The 27,111-nt window shown below is 39.4% G+C and overlaps 1 protein-coding gene across 1 annotated transcript in view; it reads right to left on the bottom strand.

Moving 5' to 3' along the window:
- The window catches only part of LOC126176677 (serine/threonine-protein kinase Nek8), a 306,561-nt gene that overhangs the window by 208,557 nt on the left and 70,893 nt on the right, over positions 1–27,111 (bottom strand). Inside the window, exon 8 of the mRNA XM_049923838.1 lies at positions 8,689–8,827. Coding sequence (XP_049779795.1) covers positions 8,689–8,827 — 139 coding nt within the window. The remainder of the gene's footprint in view (positions 1–8,688; positions 8,828–27,111) is intronic.

Genomic DNA, 27,111 nt, shown 5'->3' on the forward strand with positions numbered 1-27,111 from the left:
TGATATTAACTAGGCATAGTCAAAATAAAGTAGGAAATTAATTACATACAAAAAACTAAGCACAAAATTAGATCTGGTGCTTTATTTCTCTTTTATGAAAATGCAGAATATACTCATGTATGGTAATGGTAATTAGACAAAAATGAAAATGAATTTAAGGAGGCAGATGACAAAACAAGAAAGACAGTAAAAATGTCTCAACTTACTTTGTCACATCTTCAGTTGTCATTGGCCCCATTCTTGCAGGATCTTTTTCTGGCTGCGGTGATGTCAGGGGTTTGATGTTTTACTCATGAAACGAGCATACAGGAAAATCCCCACTTCAATGCTACCTCAGAGATGCTGTGTGCCATCGCTCATGTGTCAACTATAATACCACATTCAAACTCACTAAAATCTTGATAACCTGTCATTGTAGCAGCAGTAACCAGCCTAACAATTGCACCAGACACTTGTTGTCTTATATAGGCATTGCTGACTACAGCACCATATTCTGCCTGTTTACATATCTCTGTGTTTGAATATGCATAACCGTACCATTTTCTTTGGTGCTTCAGTGTATGAGAGGCATACAATAAGTAAAACAACACTTTTTTGACAGCAAGTTGGTTTTATTCAGGTTTCCAGTATATCATATTATTCCCCAGCCTTTTGGCTGCAAAACCCTATTTCTCGACATAATCTTAAAGTGGGTGTCTGTGTGCCTGCATGGTATTACTCTACTGGTTGATGTTGGAGCCAATGACTTGCTGCATCAAATAACCTTCCCATCATCCATGTACTGCTTCCTGTGGAGTACATTCTTCATTGCACTAAACAGATGGAAGTTCGAAGACAAGAGATTTGGACTGTAGGGTGGATGAGGAAGAACATTCCCATGACGTTTTGTGAGCTTCTCTTGGCTCAGCAAACTTGTGTGAGGCCTGGCATTGTCTGTTGCAGCATGAGCAAGGACATCAAATAGCAAAAGTTCTACAGAGTCCCAGAAGACCATTGTCATGACTGCCAGCTGAGGATGCTTTACCAGCTGAAGATGCAGCTCTGAATCTTTTCTTCAGAGGAGAGCTGGTGTGATATCACTCCACGGTTTGCTGTTTTGTTCCTGGTTTGAAGTGATGAACCACTGTTTCACCACCTGTAATAATGTTTGACAAGAAACATCCTCTTTAAGGTCTTCTGTTAAGTGGTGAGGAACCCAGTGGACACACACTGGTGGACAAGCCTGTGAGCACAACCAACAGAGGCATCCAGTTGTGCAGTGAGGTATCTGGTTGTGATCCACTGATCACCTTAAATGAGAGCGTCAGCATGTTACAACATTGTTTGTGGCCAGCTGGCACATTGGAGAGTGGGTGGGTTTGTGTGACCTTGTTGCAGTGTTGGCAGATGCCTTGTCCAATGATTCACCATGCTTTTGTTCACTGTCAGATGTCCATACACATCTGCAAGCACCTATGAATATCTGTGGTGCTTTAGTTCCTGCAAAATGACAGTTTCCTGCTTGGAATACACCTACATTACTGTTGTCATTCTGAAGGCTCCATTAGCGCCACCACCTGTCCGAAGTTCATAAAACTGAAGGGGCTGAAACAGCAATATCCTGCAATGTACCACAACAAAGTTGTGGATTGTGCTTATCCTGCCTCCGTACTATTTGGCCTACATAATTCACCCTATTTAATCAATATCATAATAAAATTTCTCTGTAATAAAATGAGGATTAATTTACTCTATGTACTGTCCTTTTCAAAGCTTTATCAAGTTGGTAGTGGCCACAATGCTGTGTGGCCTTTCAAAATATTTCATGCATATTTTGTGTTTGTTGTGTAGCACATCTGGAGAAACAGTTATAAGGTACATACTGTATTTTTAATATTGGATAAATTACCAGAACCCTCTTCAACAAATGGTACTTAGAAGTTCTCTTCCAGAGCTCGCAAGTGAACACACATAGAAATCAGCACAGTCGGCAATCCAGTATTCTTTGTTTCTTCCGTTGCATATCAGATGTCCAAAATGTGTGCATTGATAAATTATTGTTTTGTGTGATCTTTGTGTTTTAATTAAACAGTCCAAAATTAGTGATAAATGAAAAAAAACTTATAGTGACTATGGATCAGAAGATATGTGCTATATGTGACTGAATTCTGAGGTAGTAGCTGAAACTATTGCTTTGGCGCTATGGGCAGGAAAAAGTACTTTTGGAGATAAGAAGAAACACTGAGCAGAAATTGTAAAGTGGTGTGCTATGCAAGCTAGTGAAAGTAGGATAAAAGTAAGGAAGACCACTTTGAAAGCTAAGTATGAGGGTAATCCCAAAAGTAAGGTCACCTATTTTTTATAAGTACATAGACCTGTTTATTTTTACAATGGTTTACATAAGTTTACAGCTTGAACATTTAGCTATTTTTTGACATAACCACCAATTCTGTTGATGCATTTTTGTAGACGCTGTGGCAGTTTTTGTATGCCCATGTCATACTAGCTCGCTGCCATGCTGTTCAGAAAGTTATGAACCTCTTCTTTCACCTCGTTGTCGGAGCTGAATCGCTGGGACCACAATTAATGCTGACAGGTATGGTGAGACTCAGAAGAAGCTCAAACAGGCAATTCAGAACTGGAGAAGAGGAATGTTGAGCAAAGGTGTACACATTCTCCATGACAACGCTTGCCCACATATCGCTCAGCAAACCATTGCTCTCCCACAACAGTTTCAGTGGAACATAATCACCCACTCACATCGACAGAAATGGTGATTACATATGTCAAAAAATAGCTAAATATTCAAGCTGTAAACTGATGTAAACCATTGTAGAAATAAACAGTTGTATATACTTATAAAAAATAGGAGATCTTACTTTTGGGATAACCCTCATATAAAGAAGTTTAGGAAGCCTTATTTTTGTAGCATGAACATTTTAGAGGAAAAGGTTCACCCATTACTGAGCTGATATTTCAGGAAAAAGCATTACAATTTCAGTAACAAATAGAAGGAGAAGATACAGAATTTACTGCCATCATGGTCGGTTGGCTCAGTGGGAAAAACGATTTGGTATTCACCAGATTACCATTAGTGGAGAGGCTTTATCTGCTGACAAAGAGGCTGTACCACTGTTTGAAGACTATAGTTTGAAATTAAATGATGAGGGAATATCTGATGAGTTGCAAGGAGAGTGGATTAAATTAAAAGATGCCCTCTATGAAAATGTTTGCTTCAAGAAAGGAAGCTGTGGCACTCGACTACAAAGAAAAGTAAGAAATGAATTACTATATTTGCTTGCATTAAAGTAAATGGCAACTACTAGCTTTGGCTTATATTAATATGGAAACCACAGGAGACTAGAACTTCCAAAAATCTGAAAAATCAGCAATAACTGCCCCTACATTACAGTCATCAAAAGAAAGTGTGAATGAATTCAGAAATCTTTAAAACCTGGCTGCAAAATGAATTTGTTCTGGCTGTAGAGAAACGTTTCAGAGACAACAGTTTTCTGAGGAAAGCTTTGCTGCTTCTTGATAAGGCACCTTTGCATTGTGCTAGTGACAAACTCACCGATGGAGATATCAAAGCATTATTTTTACCACCAATGTGACTGCTCTTTGCTAGTCGATGGACCAGGGTATCTTTGAAATGCTAAAGAAGAAATGTCTCCATTATCATCTTCAATTATTGATATTCTGTGATTGATAATAATGAAGACTTTGTAACCATTCTGAAAAGAACTGACTTGCTGGATATCATAAGGTGGTTGGCCAAAGCATGGGAAGAGAACATATCACTTGTAAGGTCTTAGGAAATTCTTCGAGATCTTGAAGGTGGACATTTTAACTTTGAATCCACATGTGAAACAGAAGTAGAACATCGAAACCATGATATCATTTCACTGCTCGAAAATCTACCAGGCTGTGAGGATGTTGATGCAGAGGATGTCACAGAATGGATGGCGAATGACAAAGTTGATGAGCTAACTGACAATAACTTGGAAATGGTGATATAGGAGGAAATAACACAAAAGGAGGAGGTAAATTAGGTGACAGAAGACATGTCATCACGTATCTGGAAGGATCCAAGATGGCTATGGTGGTGCTGCAGTCCATTAAAGAGCAGGAGGAAGCAATGCCAGCTGATATCACTTACCGTAAAAAACTTTTAAGTTTCATCTTTTCTACTAGGCCTAGCTTTTCTCATGTTTAATCATACATTCACATTTTACAATGTAGATCACTTTATACTTGCTGTAATAATTTTTGAAAGGTGCAGTATGTACACATAAGTAGCATGTATTATTCAGGAAGTCAGAAAATGTTAATAAATTCGGGTTTTGGTATAGAAAAAGGTATTTTAATTGGTACAGGTGTGGTCAGAAGAGAGAATTTATAAAACTTTTGTTATCCTGTTTGACATTCTGCACATTAGGCTGGACAGAGGAAATTTTAATTTATACATACAGTATATTGGGTGTCCATAACTAGAGTTCCAGTTTCAGAATGGTGCACAAAGATAACCACTGCTCAGAATGATGTCAAATTTGAACAGCATTTTATTGACATAGGGGGAAATGTCAAAAAAAAAAAATGAAAATTTTACCAATATTTACCAATAGATGGTGCTTTAAGCATCTTAAAATAATTGGGGTTGGCTGTAAATTACAGATGAACTGCAATATGGTGACTTTGGTTGGTATGAGTTGCATATTACATGATCCATTCTGTTCAATGTGCATGACTGCACAAGTTTGGCAAGCAACAGTTCTGTCTCTGTTAGTTAAGTAATCTGATGTACCATGGTAAGGTCATACCATATTGGATGGGAAAATCAGTTTTTAAATGTTCTAAGGCCAAGAACTGTATAAAAATCAAACTGACACTGGTTTTCAATTTTCCTGTGACCAAAAAATAAATAAAAAGTGAGATGTCATCAGTTTTGAATTGTCCTGGGGCCAAAAACCGCACAAAAACCAAAATGAAATTATTTTCCAATTGCCATGAGACAGGTGCAAGACACCTTCAACACTCTGTGCTGTTTTTTGTCACAAGTTGAAATCAAAAAACAGTATGTTCCACAACAGATCAGAGTGTCTCGGGGGTCATGTTCAGAATGCATTCAGATTCAGATTCAGATTCAGATTCTTTGTTAGTCATTCAGCATTATTACATGCAATAGACTTTGTCAGTTCACTTAACCTATTAATTTTATAAAATAAATTTTTACATATTTAAGTTGATATTGGGCATTTCTAAAAATTCTTCTAATGAATAGAATGGATTAGTTAACAACAAGTTATGAACATTGTCTTTAAATAATTTGTCAGGCTTGATTGACCCATTTTTAGACAATTTGTTATATATTTTAATTGCCATATACTTATGACCATTGTTAGTTTTAGCTAATCTATTTTGTGGCAACAGCAGAGAAGTACACCTTCTTGTATAGTAGCCATGCCTTTCATTTGTTACACTTAAATTAGGTAGTTCAGCAAGTATGTAGTTAGCACTGTCAAGAATATATAAATTAATTATTGTTAAAATTCTATATTTAATGAACAATGGTTTACAATGTGTTCTATTATCCACCTTAGCCATTACTCTGATTGCTTTCTTTTGGATCACCATAATTTCATTTATTTTTCTGCTGTTTCCCCAGAGTATTAACCCATACCTTAAAACAGATTGAAAAAAAGGCAAAGTACGCTGTCCTTACATACTCAAATGTCACACAACACATCAGTCTCTTCAACAAATATATAACTCTTGACAACCTAACCACTATGTGATCAACATGAGAGTTCCAAGTTAGACTGTTGTCCAGTACAATACCTAAAAACTTTGCCTTTTGTTTTTCTGTGTTTGTAGTCTTTGATAGACTGAACCACATATTCTGGGTCTTTTCCTCATTTAATAGCAGACCATTGGCATTAAACCATGATGTTGCATTTTCTTTTGCCAATTTCATATCACTTACAAGGTTATCAAGTACATGGCTTACAGATAGAAAAGTTGTGTCATCTGCATACATATATGTCTTTACGTCTATATTTCCTGGTAAGTCATTTATGTGTACAAGGAAAAGAAGTGGTCCCAATTTAGATCCCTGTGGCACACTGTGATGAACCTCGAGTATGTTTGACAGATGACTTCCTGAACTCACCACCTGCTTCCTTTTATTGAGGTATGATTTGATGAGTTTTAAACTTTTATCACATATTCCATAGTACTCAAGTTTAGAGAGCAGAAGTGAGTGGTCAACACAGTCAAAAGCTTTGCTCAGATCACATAAGGTTACCTGTGCGTGCGCATGGTCCTCAAATGCTGTTAGAATGTCTCTGACTAAGAGCTCTATGGCATGTATAGCTGACCTTCCTTTTCTGTAACCAAACTGTGATGCACTTAACATACCATTTAGTTCTAGGTACTCATACATCTGCTTATATATTATGCCTTCAAAGACTTTTCCTAATACTGGAATTAGTGAAATTGGTCTGTAGTTTGCAGGATATGATTTGACACCCTTCTTAAAGACTGGAGTTACCTTGGATAGTTTGAGAGGATCAGGAAAAAACCCTTCTATGAGACACAGGTTTATAGAATATGTTAATGGTGCTGCAATGTAATGTATGATTTCTTTCAATAGATTGTTTGACATATTAAAAATATCTGTACTGTATGAATTTTTCATTTCTTTGACTATTTTAAGAACTTCATGTTGGCATATCTGTTTGAAGTGTTTCAACGATGATCTGGCCCTATTATGATTTAGGTTTGCTCTCTTCAGATAATCTATACATGTTACATTGGGTTTACTGATCAGCTTTTTGATATCATCAGCACAGCTTACAAAATATTTATTGAATGTATCTGCTGGTATTTGGACTGTCTTGTCAAAGTTTCTGACTTCACCTTTAACAGTATTAATTACTGACCAGGCTGTTGTGCGATGCATTCCTTCAATTCAGCTACATTTGTAATAGGATCACTGAACGCAATATTTTTCAGATAGCTCCACAGCCAGAAGTCACATGGATTATAAAAGGTGTTTCTGGATGGCCAGGCTGTAGAGATATGATGGCTGATAATTCTAGCATTTCCAAAACGCCACTCCAGCAGCTGCTTCACTGGCAGTGTAATGTGCAGAAGAGTGTCATGTTGCATAAAAATGACCCTAGCCACACAACCATACTGTTGAGGGGTTTGAATGAAGTTTGTGTGAAAAATACTCTCATATTGTTTGCCAATGATAGTACAAGTAACAGGACCCACAGCTTTCGCAAAATGAAGTAGTACCAGTTGATGTGCATGTGGCTTTTCCATTGCCCATATTCTGCATTTCTGCAAGTTGACATGTCCTTAGAGATAGAAATGGGCTTCATCTGTCCATAGAATGGCCGTTCATTGTCCACTTCCATGTGAACAAGAAAGATCAAAGTGAACATTTGTCTTACTGGTAGGTCAGCAGGAAGCAACTCTGGAACATGGGTGATTTTTTATGGATAGCAATGCAGGATGTTTCATAGGAATTTATGCGCTGTGCTCCCAGGCATGTCCCACACTAAGGCAATTGACTGTGCACTGCATGTTTGCACACCACTGCTTGACCCTTCCTGCATCTTTGACAAAAATCAGATCAACTGCTGTCCCCTCTCTGCCACATTGCACTTCAAAAGAACCCGTCTGTTTGAAGTTTGTAACCATTTTCTCCAGACTCTTAGCAGACATTGGACCAGTAACTTTTTTCATACCCTTCAGTTTCCAGAACTTCTGCGGGTCTACAGGCATACAGTCAACATTCTTGCAAAAAAGCCTTATGAATAACATGCAATCCATCATGGAGAGAGTAATGTTGGGGACCTTGGACACAAACTGAGGAACAGCTGTTTGCTGCACACCTGTTGGTGTTATATTCTGATGCTTACAGAATCATCTATAGGTCACTTCACCCCTGTCCCCCCTTTTGTTTCAATAATATGCTGTTCAAATTTGTTGTCATTCTGAGGAGTGATTTTCTTTCTACAGAATTTTGAAACTGGAACTTAAACTAGACACCGTGTGTATTACTCATTTTAAACTGCATCACATATATCACTAAAGTATTATTCAGATAAATTATGTAGGCATTTACAGTACTAATATATTTAAATTTTCCAATACCTAGTATACTGTGGTGGTGTAAATATACAGGACCAACAGATAAAATCAGCTGTTAAGGAATCTTTCTATGATGCAGAATGAATAGCTAAGAAAATGTGATTTTAGTTTACATTGGGTTACTAGTCGAAGCATTAAATGACAGTAAATTTATCTCCTTCCTGTGTCATTCTAAGACCAGTGGGCATAGAATACATATTCTTCTCTGCTAATAATATATTTATGAATATTACTGGTTAAAAAAAACACTGAACAACTACAACATTTGACACCAAACTTTACAAAACAATAGACATACCATGAAGATCATTCCATCTTTTTACAAGAAATTTACGTATGGATACCTAAGAGTATTGTTCTTATTGCATATTTCTTTGCAGTGGATACTTTTTATGCAATGAAGGGAAACTTGAGAATATTGAGCCACTACTAATGAATGGAAAAAGTGAATAACTTGCAGTTTACACCCCAAAAATGTCGTATAACTGAATATTTGCTGAAGTTAAATTTTTTAGGAGGTTTGCAATATGATTTGACTATACTTACCATTTCTGGGCTGATGTAGTATGGTGTTCCAACAACAGTATGAGCTTGTCCTCGAGTTGACATCATTTTTGAAATGCCAAAGTCACCAACTTTTATTATGTTATCCTTTGTGAGGAAAACATTTGCAGTTTTTAAGTCTCTGTAGAAACAATTGCAGTGAAATGAATATTGTATTTCTCTCTACAAATACAAAATAATTTTGGGTGGATTCTTGCAAAGAAGGAAACGGCAACCAGCCACCCATACTAATACTATTTATTTACACAAATGGCATAATCGCTGGTTTTAAACTGACAAGTTTGTCTTCAGATGGTTGTTCATGTTTACATACACATTTGTTGTTGTCTCTTTATTCCCCTTATTGCAAAAGTCCTTTCATGTGGTGGTGCCCTACAGCAAATAACAACCTGAGAAACAGACTACATAACTGTAACTGTACCTAAGCAAGCTGTTTCTCACATTTTTTTTTTTTTTTTTTTTTTTTTTTACGAGCACCACCACTCTAAGGAACTTTCGCCATGAAGGGGATAAAGAGCCAATAACTAATTTAAACAACAAACAATGTGTGAGCAGCTGTTAGAAGATGAACAGTGAAAAAACGTGGTTTGCAGGCCTATGGGCATACCAATATGACGGGGAAGAGTACCAGACAGCAAATCATGAAGTATGGTACTGGAAATGCAATAAGACTAGATGTGGAGGTAGATGGAGAATAGAAGTTAACAGAAGTTGAGAGCAAGAGGACTGTGGGGCAAAAGAAAAGTTTTGAATAGACAGTTTCATCATTAGAATGCAGAGAAGAAATAGTGGAAAGGAGAAGGTGCAGAGTCCACAAGATGTGAAGAAGCTATCTGACTGCACCTAGTTATGTTGAGCAAGTTACTCTCAACTGGGTGATCAAATTTGCTCTTGTTATATTTTATCAGTGGTCATTTATACGAGTGGACAGTTGGTCAGTGGTCATAATTACAAGCATAAAAGGTCATGCAGTTGTTACAGTGACATTCATTTGTGAGACATTAGGTTTCACAAGTAGCCCTGCATTCAGCCTACAGGATATACCAGTGAAATGAGTACAACTGAATGTGTACCACATTTCATCCACATGAAGAGTGCCCAAAAGTAACTAGATTTTCTTACCAATAGGCAGAGGGGTGGTAGTAATGGGATCTTGTGCTTTATGCCTTCACTACACACTATTTTTTTAATCAGTTGAGCACCCATTTATTTATTTATTTATTTTTATTTATTTATTTAGCATCCTTGTATCTCATCATTACAAAAATGATAGAGGATTTGTCATACATTGCCTTACATAGAAAATAGGATATGAAAAGATTTGCAATTATATGTATATAAATAAAATATTATTACATATAACATGAAACCATATGTGTAACAACATTCATAATATGCTAAATTAGAATAACAGATGAATACAATTTAGTTTTTAATGAGCATTTTGCGTCATTACGATGAAGGAAATAAGCTATTGTATATTGAATGCTGGTGACTTAAGTATTCCTTGACACTATAAAAACTCTCTGTACAAATGATAGAGCAATGTGTTAACAATAACTTTTTGTCAAAACTATTACATTCTTGCAATAGGGATCCTGCTTACTTCTGGGTCCTCTCTTGTACAAGAAAGTCTGCATCTTGGTTTTCCACATGGATATAATCTGTGTGGCACAAAGTGACAACCAACATATTGAAGCTAGTGGGGAGTGGATGAAGGAGAATAGGAAAGAAAGGACAGTGGGTATTCCTCAATTTAGGAGAAAATGAAACATAATAAAAGTTATAAAGGAAGATCTTTCTCAGTTTTCTCAGCCTGCTGCTGTATCATGTAATGAAAAAGAGGCTTCTTTGTTGTGTTCTCCTTTACCCCTGTCTACGCCTCTTCATGATCCAGATCAATTCCTTGCATCACTTCTTCTATGTCAATCTCTATTGCTCCATCTTGGATGTGGGACAGTACCTGGTCAGATATTTACCAAAGAAAAATCACCGGACAGCCATATGTTTTCAGAAGTTGTTACTTTATTTAGGCAACCAGTTTTGCACCTCATTAACACCATCTTCAGGCCATTGTATGTTAAAAACAACAATTATACATGTTGTTTATATCAAGTATATGACAGTTGACATTACAGAAAATGAAACATAATAACAAAAGTTCTTAAAAACCTACAAAATGCAATATGCAGTGTTAAGAAGAGTACCTTTGCACACAAAGTATATCAAAGCAGAATATGTACACATACTGATTAGCATCAAAACTAAGCAATTTGACATCACAGAGTTACCATATATAATAGAACAAGCCAAACTTTTTTTTTTTTTTTTTTTAAAAAAAGGAATAGATTGTACAAATTAAGAAGCACAAACAAATAAAGCTTGTCTAGTTTCTTCCTTTTCTTTCCTTTTTTATTTTATTTCGTTTTTTACTATGAATTATTTTTGTTTTCTAAATCTGTTGTGTACAATTATTTATAATTCTTGTAGGTGAGGAACACCCTAGTTCTTAGAGAAATCTATCCTCATTCCAATTAAAACATCATGATGTAACCTGTGGTGTGCACAATAGTGTGCATATCTATTGCCTAAGTGATTGGCGACTCCATGGAGTGCTGTGTGCACAACAACCATATATATTAGGCCACCAGCATAAAGATCTTTAGGACACAGAAAAGAGCAATCAGGGCTATCTGCAACCTAAGAAAACTGGAAACATGTAGACCACATTTCATCCAGATGAAAATAATGAGCCTATCAAGCCTTTACATATATGAATGTATCCTGTTCGCAAATGAGTATCTTTTAAACCAAACTGGACATCTTCAACAAAATAAGCATATACACAGTCACAACACAAGAAACACAAATGATATCCACATGTCACAGTGTAGAACAGCACTGTACCAAAAAAGTGTATCACAGATAACAGTTCAGCTATATAACAGCCTACCCAGTGATTTAAAATCACAGCAACATAAAATTTTTTAAACATAATGTTAAGTCATTTCTAGTGGAAAAATGTTTTTACTCTGTAAAAGAATTTTTAAATTACAAAAAATAGCCTTGTAAACAATGATTATGTAATAATGGATTAATTCAAATTGCTATATATGTCACTTGTAATTTATGATTGTTATCTGTAATTAATTTCATCTGTGTGTGTGTGTGTGTGTATGTGTGTTTCTGCTCCTTTCGCAATTTTGACTTGTCCTATATTCAATGTACTGTTTAAGTATGTAAAGAATCAAATGGACCAATAAATGAATGAATGAATGAATGAAATGAATTAAATTAAAAGGAAGGTCAGCGTTGGTCATAATATTGATCTTTTATTGATAACAAAATCGATTTTCGATCACATAGTGATCATCTTCGGTGCTGTACACATTAAATTCATTTTGCTATCAATAAAACATCAATATTAAGACCAATGCTGACCTTCCTTTTAATTTAATATTGCCTAAGTATTATCACTGCAGTAGCCACCAGAAAGATCACAGGAGGCGCACATTGGCACGGCGTGTCACGGACGGTAGTTGCCTCAGGTAGAGTCCCGTCCACCAGAGGGTACGCGAGAATTCAGACGCGACCTCTGCCGGCATAACAACAACAACTCCAGCAGCATGAGTCGGGCCCAGTCAGTTAACATCGGGCATGCCTAGGACACAGTCCCGGTCTACGCTAAGTGAAGTGCGACGTAAACGTGAACAGTGTTACTACACAATTGGCGACGAGTAGGGTCGTTCTTTCGCGTGTTGCGTCATTGTTCCGGTTTCGCAGCTTCTCCACGGCATGGAGGATTTGGTGCGGGTTTTGGTTGCGCAGCAGACGGAGCTCATGGCCACCATGAAACAAGTGCTTCCGGCGTTGCTCTCCACGCCGTCTGCTCCGGCGCAGTTCCCTCCTCCCTTTCCCCCGTATGACGAGACGGCGGAGGATTGGGACGCATATGAACATCGCCTTCGGCAGTATTTCCAGGCGTTTCATGTTGCCAATGCGGAGGTATGTCATGCTCTCTTCTTGTCTTGGATATCTCCCTCACTGTATCAAGTTTTGCGGCAGCTAGCGCCATTGCAGGAACCCTCGTCCTTGTCTTTTGACGCATTGTGTTCATTGCTGTCTTCCTATTATCACCGCCGCACGCATGTTGTGGTGGCTAGGGTCGAGTTCTATCAATGCAAGAAACAGCCCCATCAGTATTACCGGGCGTGGGCCGCTACCCTGCATGGTCTTAGTCGCAAGTGTCATTTTGTCACGGCGCAGTCGCGAGAGTCGTATGCCCACGTTATGGTACGCGACGTCATTGTTCGTTCGGCCCCTGATAGGGAGGTCCGGCTACGGGCCCTGCAGTTAGAAGACCCTTCCCTCAAGGAAGTCCTGTCCATTGCTCAATTGTATGAAGTCTCTCACGCAGCAGGTCAACAGCTGGAAGCGTGGTGCGACGTCGCGGAGGTTCAGGGTGGCGCGGCCGCGTCCATGGTGTCCGGGGTGGACGACGTGCGAGCGGTACAATCCGGCCGTTACGGCCGCTCCCGCACGGCGCGTAAACAGAATTCCAGCCGCCGGCCCCTGTTGCCATCCAATGCGTCGTGCTAAATACATCATGATCAGTCAGAGTGCCCCCAGCGTTGGGCCGTTTGTTGCAAATGTGATAAAAAAGGTCGCATTGCTAAAGTTTGCTGCTCAGCCTCAAAAGAATCGAAGGAAGCAGGCACAGAGGACATGGACGTTGACATTCAGGAAGTTTCATTGGGCCAGGCTCCCGACGCATCGGCATGCAAACTCTTTATCGAGGTGTCGGTTCAGTCGCGCCGGTTACAACTGCAAGTAGATACGGGCACGGCAGTTTCGTTGTTGAATGCAAAAACTTATTCCGACCTTGGATTGCCCCCATTGGCGCCAGTTTACCGGCGTCTACGCAGTTATGGTAAACAGTTCATTCCCCTACTGGGTCAATTCACTACCGATGTGACGGAATCAGTCACTCGGCCTATTACTTTTATTGTTGTCAGTGATGCGAGCTCCGCTAACCATTTTGGCCTGGATGCCCTTCAAGCTTTCGGTTTTTCTATCGCTGACACCATACAGTTGGTTTCCAAAGACGTTCCCTATCAATCATTGGAATCTTTGATCTCAGACTTCCCAGATATTTTTGAGGAGGGCCTGGGGCGTGTTTCAGATTTTGAAGCTCACTTAACGTTGAAGGCGTCGGCTCGCCCGCGTTTTCTACGCGCGAGGCAGATCCCCTTGGCTCTTTGCCCTCAGGTAAAGGAAGAGCTAGACTGGCTGACAGCCCTAGTGGTCGTTCTTCCCATTTCTTCCAGTGAGTGGGCTTCGCCCCTTATTATTGTAAGGAAGCCCTCGGGAAAATTACGTCTTTGTGGCGATTTCAAGGTCACCATTAATTCCCAATTGGTGGAGGACACCTATCCTTTGCCTCGTGCTGATGAATTGTTCTCTGCCATGGAGGGAGGCCAATATTTTTCGAAAATCGATCTGTCAGAGGCTTATCATCAGATACCACTTGATGAGGACTCCAAAAGGCTGGCGGTCGTCAACACCCCGTTTGGCCTTTACCAATACCAGCAGTTGGCCTTTGGAATATCCAGTGCCCCGGCGATATTCCAGCGTTATCTTGAGCATGTCACATCGACAATCCCTCATTGTATTAATTACCTGGATGACATAACTGTCACAGGCCACAGCACGAAGGAACACTTGCACAAACTTCGCACCCTCTTTCTCAAATTCAGGTCTGTGGCCTTGCGTTGCAACCTGCATAAGTCAACCTTCTTCCAACCGTCCATTGAGTATGTGGACTACACCATCTCTCGGCACGGCATCCAGCCACTAGGAAGTTTGGTCCAAGGTATCGTCAACCTTCCTCAGCCCGCTTCGCTGAAAGAATTACAAGCTTTTTTAGGCAAGATAGCCTATTACCACCGGTTCATTCCCAGGGCTTCCACTATCGCCCACCCCCTGTACTGCCTTCTGCACAAGGGTGTTCCTTTTGATTGGTCGCCTGCATGTGAGCGAGCATTCACCTCGTTGAAGGGCTTCCTCACGTCAGCCCCTTGTTTGGCTACTTTTGATCCCCATAAGCCATTGGTCCTGGCTATAGATGCTTCGCAGTATGGGGTGGGGGCGGTCCTGGCCCATCGCAACGCAGATGGTTCCGAGCAACCACTGGCGTTTGCGTCTAAAACGCTTAGTCCCGCGCAGGCCCATTACTCCCAGGTGGAAAAAGAGGCTTTGGCCATTGTCTACGCTGTTACCAAGTTTCACCCTTTCTTGTATGGCACGAAGTTTCAGTTAATCACTGACCATAAGCCGTTAATATCGTTATTTGGCCCCGCCTCTCAGATTCCAGATAGGGCGGCCCACAGACTACAGTGCTGGGCCTTGTTCCTCTCTAAGTACCATTATGACATTCATTTTCGCCCTACAGGACAGCAAGCCAATGCCGACGCTCTTTCCCGTCTTCCGGTGGGCCCGGATCCTATGTTCGATCAAGAGGAGATTATGTGTTTTCATTTGGATGTGGCGTCCCGCCAAGCAGTTGATGGCTTTCCGATCACTAGTTCTTGAGTCGCCAGGGAAACGGCAGCTGACCTGGTTATTCGGCAAGTAGTTCGCCTCATTCAGCAGGGGTGGTCATCACGCCCTCCGGGCCGGGCCTCGGAGCCTCTTCATAATTATTTTCTTCTACGAGACCGCCTCTTGGTCTTGGAAGGAGTTCTCCTTCTGGCTACCGATGATACAGCTCCTCCCATGGTTGTTCCTGCAAGTTTACGAAGGGAGGTCCTCACGTTATTACATGCGGGGCACTGGGGTGTTTCCCATACTAAAACCTTGGCTCGCAGACATATGTACTGGCCCGGTATTGACAGAGAAATTGAGCACTTGGTGGCCACCTGTTCCCAGTGTGCGAGCCAACAAGCATCTCCCAGGGCAGCGTTCTCTTCATGACCGCCGGCAACCCAAGCATGGGAACGTGTTCACATCGATTTTGCGGGCCCGTTTCTCAATGGCTTTCGGCTCATTGTCATTGATGCTTATTCCCGATTCCCATATGTGGTTCACTGCTCCACAACCACTTCAGAAGTTGCAATCCAGGCACTAGCAAAAATCTTTTCTCGGACAATGGACCACAGTTTATTTCGCAGACCTTCCAGGGTTTTTGTAGGCGCTTCGGTATTCGGCATGTTTGCTCTCCCCCCTTCCATTCACAATCGAATGGGGAAGCCGAGCGCATGGTGTGCACATTTAAGACGCAGATGAAAAAGTATGTGCACGAATTTCCTGCGGAGGAAGCATTGACATTTTTCTTGATGGCATACCGGACCACACCAATAGGAGAACGCAGCCCCGCCGAGCTTGCAACGCCGGAAATGCATATCCTCCTATTTCCATCTATTGTACTATTATTTTTTTTCCTTGCTTTGTTACCTCAAGATATGACATTCTGTCTCTTTATATATTGTAATGGTTTTACTGTTTATATATATATATATTTATGCATTTATGTCGATGTATAATTGGTTTGTTTTGTAAATATTATTTGTATTTTTACGCTGGGTCTTGCCTAGGGAAAACTATGTTATCGAACGAATACGTCGATAGGTCGTGTGGAGAACCAGAGGGTTTAGGATCTTTGGTAGTGTTAACTCTGCCGCGTGGAGCATGGGCTGAGCAGAGGGAGTCTGGCTGGAGTAGCGAGTGGAGCAGGAGTGTTGTGTGAAGCTCCCGCGTGTTGCCGCGCTTTTGGGCTTTGGCAGCATGTAATTGCGCTCGACTTGCGATGATAGTTTCTGACATGGTGTCACGGACGGGAAACATTAGCTGGCGCACATCAAGAGCCCGTTTCGTCTGGTGACCGTGTCGAGAAGACGGCGCGCCAACATCCAGCTTCTGCAACAGCGACGGCCGACAATGAGTGACTGTCGCCACCTCCTTGATCGACGGCATCAAACCTTCAATCAACCAACAAGGAAGACTGGAAGCACGTAAAGTTTTAGAACTGTATGGCAGACCTCAGCTTTTCAAACTTTTAAAATTGTTGCCTCGCAAAATTACAGCAACGTAGCATGAACCTTTGTTGCTCATTGTCCCAATTGCATTACCAAGCAGGGTCCCTTCCTTTTCCGAAATGAACCCGAGTGTCGTTGAAATTCAAACGCCAGCATTAAAGTAATATAGCTAATTCGTTTTCACTGCTTTAATTTCAACGTTCAGATAAAGTATTTATAGCTGGCTACAATATTTAGATTACACAAGCACGAATTAAGAGTGCGAGTTTTGTTACCGTATTTTAGCTTACCTGTGACTGCAGCTCAGCTTGGTACGTACTAAATTTTACTATTGTTAATTGTTCAGAATCATTTAATTCAAGTTCAAAGTTAAATCTCTTCTTTCTAAATTGTGTAGATTCAAGTAGCTTTTGAAATGATTGTTGAGGTAGTCCAAGACTAACCATATTTTACTGAATTTCGATGTGCTTGAGAAAGAAAGCTCACTATTAACTTCAGTCACTAAATTAACTTTTGATTTTCCGGTTTTATTAATTCTTTTGCTAAATTAAGTCAGAGTGTAGCGAAATTGATTACTTCTGACAAACATTGTTTTCACACTACACGTGTCAACCTTCAGTTGCCACACTTCTAGTGCTAATTATATGTGTAATAACCTTTCTTTTTCAGTTACTATAGTAATTGTCCTTAGGACTGGCGACCGTAATTTCCCCCAAATCTCAAATATCTAATTACTGCTAGTTGATTAACGTAACGGCCGCACATTTACTTCCTTTATTAACTTAACCCCTTTTCAAAATTAATTTCCACCAGTTTCATTTGCATTTTTCCTTTCATTTAGATGTAACCCTTTCCTCCCTCTTTACCGACAGATTAACTTCGGTGACGATTGCTTTTCGCAAATTTCCATTAGGTACACGCGGTTTAATTTTTCACTGTCATTAAGGTCGATAAGTGAGGGGGAGGTTACAAGCTCCTCCATGGGCGGCAACCTAGGACTCTGCTGCACCTCCTCTGGCCTGGTCCTCGCCAGTCTTCACAAAACGGAGTACCTGGCTTTCCACTGGGTATGTCGGTCTAGGCCCGTGGGTTTGATCGCAATCCACGTTGGATACCGGCGGTAGTCCTGCACCGAAATGGCCGCCGGCTCTATACCCTGCAGGCGGGCGACCAGGTGGTACGTCATCACCAAAATCAGCTACGTCCACATTCGGGTACCCACCCTCTGACCTCTCGGACACCAGCTTCCCCATTGCCGGCAACTGTGTTGGTTTCACAGGGGACATTACCTCCTCTCCCCGCTGTGACTCTGCTGCACTGCGATGGTTCTCAGCCTTGGCAGCCTCCAGTAGCTCCAGCACCGGCATCGCCATCATTTGAGATGCCCCAGCGAGAGCCGGCCCCCATAGCAGGCCCGGTTTCTCAGGAGGCTGGTTCATCTTTGGTCGTCCCTTCCCCTTCGTCCCCGCCGCTGGGTCTTGCCCCTCCTGAGGTGGAACAGGATCCGGAGTTCGACAGCTTGTCGCCCGTTCTGTCCCGGGCTCCGGTTGTGGGACGACGGGGGCCTCTTCGTGTGGGTCACTTCAAGCCGTATTTGAAGGTTCCAGCTCGAGGGTTGGCAGATCCCCTCGACTCCAGCCATCCAATGGATGTAGAGGTCATCGCTCCTGCCTGACGCTCCACTTTCCGATGCAGTGGATCACAGTGGCTTCAGCCCCCAAAGGAGGAGGAGTGCAGTAGCCACCAGAAAGATCGCGGGAGGCGCACATTGGCACAGCGCGTCATGGACGGTAGTTGCCGCAAGTAGAGTCCCGTCCACCAGAGGGCACACGAGAATTCGGACGTGACCTCTGCCGGCATAACAACAACAACTCCAGCAGCACAGGCCAGGCCCAGTCAGTTAACATCGGGCATGCCTAGGACACAGTCCCGGTCTACGCTAAGTGAAGTGCGACGTAAACATGAACAGTGTTACTACAATCACCATTACTGATATATGAGAATTACTTGTCACGATATCATAAAATGCAACCAGAGGCAAAACTCAATACCTGACAAATTATTAAGTGAACAACAGCAAGCAAAAATATTGTGAGGAATACTCACAAAATACGTAGGGGGATAATACTATATACCAAATCAAAAAGTAAAAATATATGACTTGGCGTCCCTTAAACATCAATTAATTGGCAGGCAGATACTATTGGTCCATTTCCATGACTGGTTTACGGTATGAGGTCATGTAAAAATTCTTTTTTCACTGACAAATACTGCTCCTTTTTTCGCCAGTATGTTCCTTAATTAGTGAGCTTATACTTTGTAGTCTTGCTGATTTTGCACACTCACCAACTTTAAACCTTTCCTGTCTCAAAGCTACCTTTTGTCATACAGCTTGGTATATGTTAGCTCCTAGTTGGATGGTTTTTGTCAGTATATAAATAGGTAGATGTTATGATACCTTGTATTACCAAAGGAATAGTAATTATATAGTCTCCTGAGATTTTTGGAAGACTCTACATGGTCAATATGGTATTTGGGGTCCTTGTTTGTTCCACCCTAGTATTTTCACACTGATTAATTGATGTTTAAGGAACACTAGATCATATATTTTTATTTTTTCCTTTGGTATATAATATTATCCCCTCTAGGTGTTACTTGAGTATTCCTTGCAAGATTTTTGCTTACCATTATTTTCTTAGTAATTTGTCAACCATTGAGGTTTTGCCTCTGGTTGTGTTTTTTGATATGGTGACAACTAATTCTGCTACATCACTAGAGTTGATAATACTTAGGCAACAGATATGCACATTATTGTTTACTCCATGGGTTACATTAACATTTTTACTGGGGTGAGGATAGGTTTTCCTGAGAACTAGGGTGTTTCTCACCTGCAAGAATTATGAAGGCTTTTTGAACAAAAAATATTTATAAATAGTAAATAATAAATAAAGTAGAAAAGAATGAAAAAGGGAAAAAACTAGACAGGCTTTATTCATTTGTGCTTCTGATTTTGTATATTGTCTATTTCATCATTTTTTCCAAATGTTTGGCATGTTCTACTAGAATTCTGTTATGTCACATTACAAATTAGTAACTTTCAGTGCTAACCAGTATGCATAAATATTTTAATTTCTTGTGCTTTGTGTGCACAGTTACTCTTCTTAATGCTGCATATTGCATTTTGTAGGTTTTATGGGCTTCTACAATTAGGTTTCATTTTCTTTAACTGTCAACTGTGATATATCTTTTTACAACACGTGCACTAGTCGATTTTAACATGCAGTGGCCTGAAGATGGTATTAATGAGACGCTGAAACTGGTCATCTAAATAAAACAACAACTTCTGAAAACATACTGTTGTCTGGTGATTTTTCTTTGGTAACCCCCCCCCCCTCTCTCTTTCTCAATATGTGTGTGTGTGTGTGTGTGTGTGTGTGTGTGTGTGTGTGTGTGTGTGTGTGTACCCTTGTGTGTGAATGTTTTATGAGATAATGACAAGCTTAACACAATTAGTTCCAATGTGAAATTTCTTCTTTATGTACTTATCGAAACACTTCATGTCTTCTCTGTATGATGAAAGCTTGTTTTTCTTATTCTGTTTTTTATATTATCATTATCATATTATGCCCCTTAAGTGTTATTTCAAAGTATTAGTTGCATTTATAGATTCTCAGTATATGTATGCTAACAGTATTTGAGGTAATCCCCCTTTTGAAGAAGTCCCCTCTATTATGTGACTGCTGCTAATGAAAATAGTGTACAGTATTTTTCTTTTTTAGCATAGTGTAAGGTCAGTGTGTTTCCATGTTAATGGTAATATCATAACATCACAGATTTATCAACATAGTTTCAAATGTGTGGGTAGTCAGAAGTTGTTGTTGGTGTGGTCTCCAGTCCAGCTCTCCATGCTACTATACCCTGCGCAAGCCTCTCCATCTCTGAGTACCTACTACAACCAGCATTCTTCTGAATCTGCTTACTGTATATATCTCTTAGTCTCCCTCTACAATTTTTACTCCCCCCCCCCCCCCCATAGTCTTCCAGTACTAAATTGGTGATCGCTTGGTGACTAAGAATGTGTCCTATCAAAGTACCCTTCTTTAGTCCAGCTGTGCCACAAATTTCTTGTCTCCCCAATTCTATTCAGTACCTCTTCATTAGTTATGTGGTATACCTATCTAATCTTCAGCATTCAGCACTACATTTCAAAAGCTTGTCTTCTCTTCTTGTCTAAACTGTTTATTGTCCATATTTCACCTCCATGGATGGCTAGACTCCAGACAAATACCTTCAGAAAAGACTTCCTAACATTTTAGTCTGTCTTTGATGTTAACAAATTTCTCTTCTTCAGAAACACTTTTTTTGCCTTTGCCAGTCCATATTTTATATCCTCTCTACCTCAGCTGTCATCAGTTATTTAGCTGCCCAAATAAAAAACTTACCACCACTTTAAGTGACTCATGTCCTAATCTGATTGCCTTACTATCACCTGATTTAATTTTACTACATTCCATTATTCTTGTTCAGTTTTTGTTGATGTTCATCTTATACTCTCCTTTCAAGGCACTGTCCATTCCATTCCATTGTTCTTCCAAGTCTTTTGCTGTCTCTGGCAGTATAAAAATATCATCAAACCTCAGAGTTTTTATTTCTTCTCCCTATATTTCAACTCTTACTCCAAATTTTTCTTTGATTTCCTTTACTGCTTACCCAATATACAGACTAAATAAGATTGGGGATAGGCTACAACCTTGTCTCACTCCATTCTCAACCACTGCTTCCATTTCATGCCCCTCGACTCCTACAACTACCATCTGGTTTCTACACAAGTTGTAAATAGCCTTTTTCTCCCCGTATTTAGGTTCCTACATTTCTCTGGGATCCAGACTGACCTTCCCTGAGGTCGGCTTCTACCAGTTTTTCCATTCTGTAAAGAATTGATGTTAGTATTTTAAAGCCATGACTTATTAAACCAATTGTTTGTTAATTTTCACACCTGTCATGAATTTCTTTCTTTGGAATTGGAATTATGACATTCTTCTTGAAGTCTGAGGGTACTTTGCATGTCTCCTACAACTTGTACAACAGGTGGAAAAGTTCCATCATGGCTGGCTCCCCCAAGGCTATCAGCAGCTCTGTCAAATTCTTCACACAGTATCATATCTCCTTTCTCATCTTCATCTATATCCTCTTCCATCTCTATAATATAGCCTTCAAGTTCATCTCCCTTGTATTTACCCTCTATATACTCCTTCCACCTTTGAGCTTTCCCTTCTTTGTGCAGTACTGTTTTCCCATCCGTGCTCTTGATATTCATGCATCTGCTTCTCTTTTCTCCAAAAGTTGCTTTAATTTTCCTGTAGGCAGTCTCTTGAATTTCCTGTAGTTAAATATGCTTCTAAATCCTTACATTTGTCCTCCAACCATTTCTACTTATCCAATTTCCACTTCCTGTCAATCTCAGTTTTTTGAAGTATGTATTCCCTTTCATCTACTTCATTTGCTGCATTTTAAATTTAGTCAGTTAAATTTGATATCTTTGGTGTTATCCAAGGAATTCTACTAGGCCTTGAATTTTACTTATTTGATCCCTTGCTGCCTTCACTATTTCATCTCTTACAGCTACCCATTCATCGTCTACTGTATTCCTTTCCTCTGTTCTGCCAATGTTGCCTAATGCTCCTTCTGAAACTCTCAGCAACCTCTGCTTTTCATAAGTTACCCAGCTACTATCTCCTTAATTTCCCACATTTTTTTTTCTTAGCCTACAGTTCACATCAAATAAATTGTGGTCAGAATCCATGTCTACCACTGGAGATGTCTTACAATTTAAAAACTGATTCTGAAATCTCTGTCTAACCATTATATAATCAATCTGAGACCTTCAGATGTTTCCAGGTCTCTTCCATGTATACAACCTTCTTTCATGATTCTTAAATTAACTGATTAAATTATGCTCTGTGCAAAATTCCACGTGATGGCTTCCTCTTTTGTTCCTTTCCCCCAATCGATATTCACCTGCTATTTTTTCTTCTCTTCCTTTTACTACTATTGAATTCCAGTCCTCCATCACAATTAAATTTTGTCTCCCTTAACTACCTGCACAATTACTTTAGTCTCATCACATATCTCTCGAATCTCTATCATCTGTGGAGCTAGTTGGCATATGAGCTCATGCTACTGTGGCAGGTGTGGGCTTCATGTCTATTTTGGGTATGATGATGCATTCAATACGCTTTTCATAGTAGCTTACCTGCATTTCTATTTTCTTATTCATTATTAAACCCACTCCCACATTATCCCTACATGACTTTGTATTTATAACCCTGTATTCAATTGACCAAATGTTCTGTTCTTCCTGCCACTGAACTTTGTTGTTCACAGGCACTAGCCCACTTTAAGATTGGAAATTCTGAAGATATGATAGTGTGTAGCCAAAGCTGTCTCGAAGTAAAATTTTGATCAGATATGGAATCACAGTGTATGAATTACTTGAGAAATATAATAAGTCAGTATGGCTTCCAGGTGAGTCTCAGATGTAAGTATGGAGTTTGGAAAGGTGATCTTTTTATTTGTCACTATACACATCAAAATGTTTCTGAAATGAGTGTAAGTGTTTTATTAGTAGTAATTACTATTTCAAATATTTACACAGTCTTTAAATAGCAACTGAAATCTAGAGATGGTGACGTTTTATAATTTTTCAATACAGTGACTTCCTACAAATATCTATAATTTCCAAATCCTGCAACATTGGTATGACTTTCATGCTCTTATTTTCTGCCTTTATATGGAAGCTAATTCCAGGATATGGACACACAAAAAGTGTATTTTATTCATGTCAGCATACATTCATTATTTGTTGCTTTCCACTTCTTATTCAACTGTGACACTCTGACCAGCCTCCACCTGCCCCATTACTACCCTAAATGCTATGTGTCCATTACACAAAATATTTGATTTTCTATAGCCTCTCTTGCGATATAATCCAACTTACATTAGGTTCACCCACATTCTATTTGTGATGGAAGTTTCCATGTTAAAGAGATGTTTCAGATTCCTACACTGTGTTTATGTATGTTTTATATTCTGACCTGTTAAGGTTCCTGTTGACCATTTATTCATTTGTGATATTATTTTTTAAAGTTATATTTCTTTCAAATGCAACACTCTTTATGATGAACAATAACTTTTATTCACAAACCCTGTCCTAGTGATTTAATCTCAGATGCCCAGCATAACCTCCTATCCCTATTGAAATCCTTAGGTCCAGCCCACATCCTGTCCCCTAAATCCATATTTTTCCTTACCCTCAAGTATACCCCCACAAATTTTCCTTCTAATGTGTAGCAAAATCCACTGTCCTAAACATACTGAACACCCAATTGTAGCTAGTTACTGCAAATCCACAAAAATAATCTTGCTTTCTTTGACCAATGCCCTCAACCCATCGTCTGCAGCCTAATTTTCCACATTGAAGAGAAACCACTTCTTTCATTATACCTCAACCAGCACCAGCCCATTGCCATCTGTATCCCTACTAATCACTGCTGATAACCACTTCCATGAATCAGCACAAAGGAGCACCATCCCTTCCTATCTCGTTATGCAATATTACCCTGGACCAGAAGAATTTACCAGGGCTCCAACTGCAGTAAAAGCCCTACTTTCATGTTCCCATAGTTAACATTTTCCAGCCATTTACAACACTCTTTATCAATCCTTTTAAACTTTCTATGTTCATAATGTTAATCTGCATTTTCTTATACAGTAATGTAATCATAAATTTCATACTATCTACTCTTAAAGAAACAATGTTCATGAAAAAAGGTGTACTTATCATAAAATAATGCAGGCATGGCAGGGGAAAACAAATAATGTTTACAAACATTACACAGGTAACATTCTTGGGAGCTCAGATCCCTCGCTCTGAATCAGTAGAAATATTACAAGCTGGAACAGTTCTTGTCTCCTAGCAACAAGCTCTGGTAGTGCATCTCCTGGGTAATATACAAATTAGATTTGCTGCCCCTTGCAGAAAATATATGGGATTTGTTGGGAAATTATATGCAAAATGCAATAACTTTGATTGTAGGGAGATGTTATTAAATTGTGCATGGAACAAAGTTTTTTAGAATATTTAGATATTTCTGAGGCATTGATTATTTTGGGAAGTAACAGCACAGCACAGTACAGCCTCAATTTCTGTGAGTTAAACAACATTTACAAATTTACAATAATAATTGTCACACACTTCCCATGGTCCTTTTGAAGACTGTCCTATTTCTGTGGTGTTGGTTAGACTCTGTTCATCATCATCCATCATCTTCTCTTTCTTTTTTCCTTGTGTGTGTGTGTGTGTGTGTGTGTGTGTGTGTGTGTGTGTGTGTGTGTGTGTGTGTGTGTGTGAGTGAGAGAGAGTGATCAGTCTTCTAACTGGTCTGATGCAGTGTGCCCCAAATTCCTCTCCTGCGCCAATCTTTTGAACTCAAAGTAATGCTTGAAACCTGCATCCTTCATTATTTGATGGCTATATTTGAATCTCTGTCTTCCTCTACAGTTTTTACACTTTACAGCTCCCACTAGTACCATGAAAACAATTCCCTAATGTAGTAACAGCTGTTACATCATCTGGCCCTTCTTCTTGGTAGTGTTTCCCATTTATTCCTTTCCTCACTGATTCCGTGGGGAACCTCCTCATTCCTTACTTCATCAGTCCACCTAATTTTCAACATTCTTCTGTAGTGCAATATCTCAAATGCTTTGGTTCTCTTCTGTTCTGGTTTTCCCATGGTCCATACAATGTTGTGCTTCAAACATATATTCTCAGAAATTTCTTCCTCAAATTAAAACCTGTGTTTGCTACTAGCAGACTTCTCTTGATGATGAATTTCCTTTTTGCCAGTGCTAGTCTGCTTTTTATGCCCTCTTTTCTCTGTCCATTATTCATTATTTTACTGCCTAGGTAGCAGAATTTCTTAACTTGATCTACTTCGTGGTCACCAATTCTGATGTTAAGTTTCTCAGTATTCTAATTTCTGCTACTTTTGGCTTTCTTTGATTTAATCTCAGTCCATAGTCTGTACTCATTAGACTGTTCATTCCATTCAACAGATTCTGTAATTATTGTTCACTTTCTCTGAAGATAGCAATGTCATCAGCTAATCTCATCACTGATATCCTTTCACCTTGAATTGTAATCCCACTCCACAGTAGGGGTGAAAGACTAAATCCCTGTATTACACACTTTTTAATATGAGCTCGTATTGCTTCCTCTTAGTTCTTGTATATATGGTACATCACTTGTCTTTCCCTACAGCTTACCCCTATTTTCCTCAAAATTTTGAACTTCTTGCATTATTTTACATTGTCAAATGCTTTTACCAGTTTGACAAATCCTATGAATGTGTCTTGATTTTTCTTCACTGTTGCTTCCATTATAAACTGCAACATCAGAACTGTGTTTCTGGTGCTTTTATATTTCCTAAAGCCAAACTGATCATCAGGTAAGAGAACCTCAGTTTTCTTTTCTATTCTTCTACATATCATTCTACTCAGCAGTTTGGATGCAAGAGCTGTCAAGCAGATTGAGCAAAAAGTCTCATACATGTCAGCTTTCCCAATTTTTGGAACTGTGTGGATGGCAGTTTTTTTCCAAAAGACTGTTGGTATATTGCCAGTCACATACATTCTCCACATCAACATGGATAGTCATCTTGCTGCCACTTCCTACAATGATTTGAGAAATTCTGAGGGTTATATATCCCTTCTGCTTTATTTGATTTTAAGTCTTCCAAAGCTCTTTTAAATTGTGATTCTAATATTAGATCCTTTACCTCTTCACTATTGATTGCTATTTCTCCTTCTGTCACATCATCAGTCATGTCATGCCTTTATAGAAGCTATCAGTGCACTCCTCGCATCTATCTGCTCTTTCTTCTACATTTCACAGTTGAATTCCCATTACACTCATTATGTTACTACCCTTGTTTTCTAATTTAACCAAATATTGTTTCAACTTTTCAATATGTTGAATTAGTTCTTCTAACAATAGCTTCTTTTTTGATTTCTTCATATTTTTCTTCCAACTATTTCACCTCAACTTTTCTGCAATTCCTGTTTATTTGATTCCTAAGTGACTTGTGTTTCTTTATTCCTAAATTCCACTGTGCTTCATTCTTTTGTCAATCAACTGAAGTATTTGTTCTGTTAACCATGGTTTCCTCATAGTTACCTTCCTTGTACTTACGTTTTAGATACATAATGACATTTATCTAATTCAATTCTCTGGTGGATTTCATCATACTATATAAGCTGTTAACATCACCTGTTGCAAACTGCTATCTTTGATTTTGCATATTTTTCTAATAAA

The sequence above is a fragment of the Schistocerca cancellata genome, chromosome 3 (assembly GCF_023864275.1).
Source record: "Schistocerca cancellata isolate TAMUIC-IGC-003103 chromosome 3, iqSchCanc2.1, whole genome shotgun sequence".
NCBI classification, from domain to species: domain Eukaryota; kingdom Metazoa; phylum Arthropoda; class Insecta; order Orthoptera; family Acrididae; genus Schistocerca; species Schistocerca cancellata.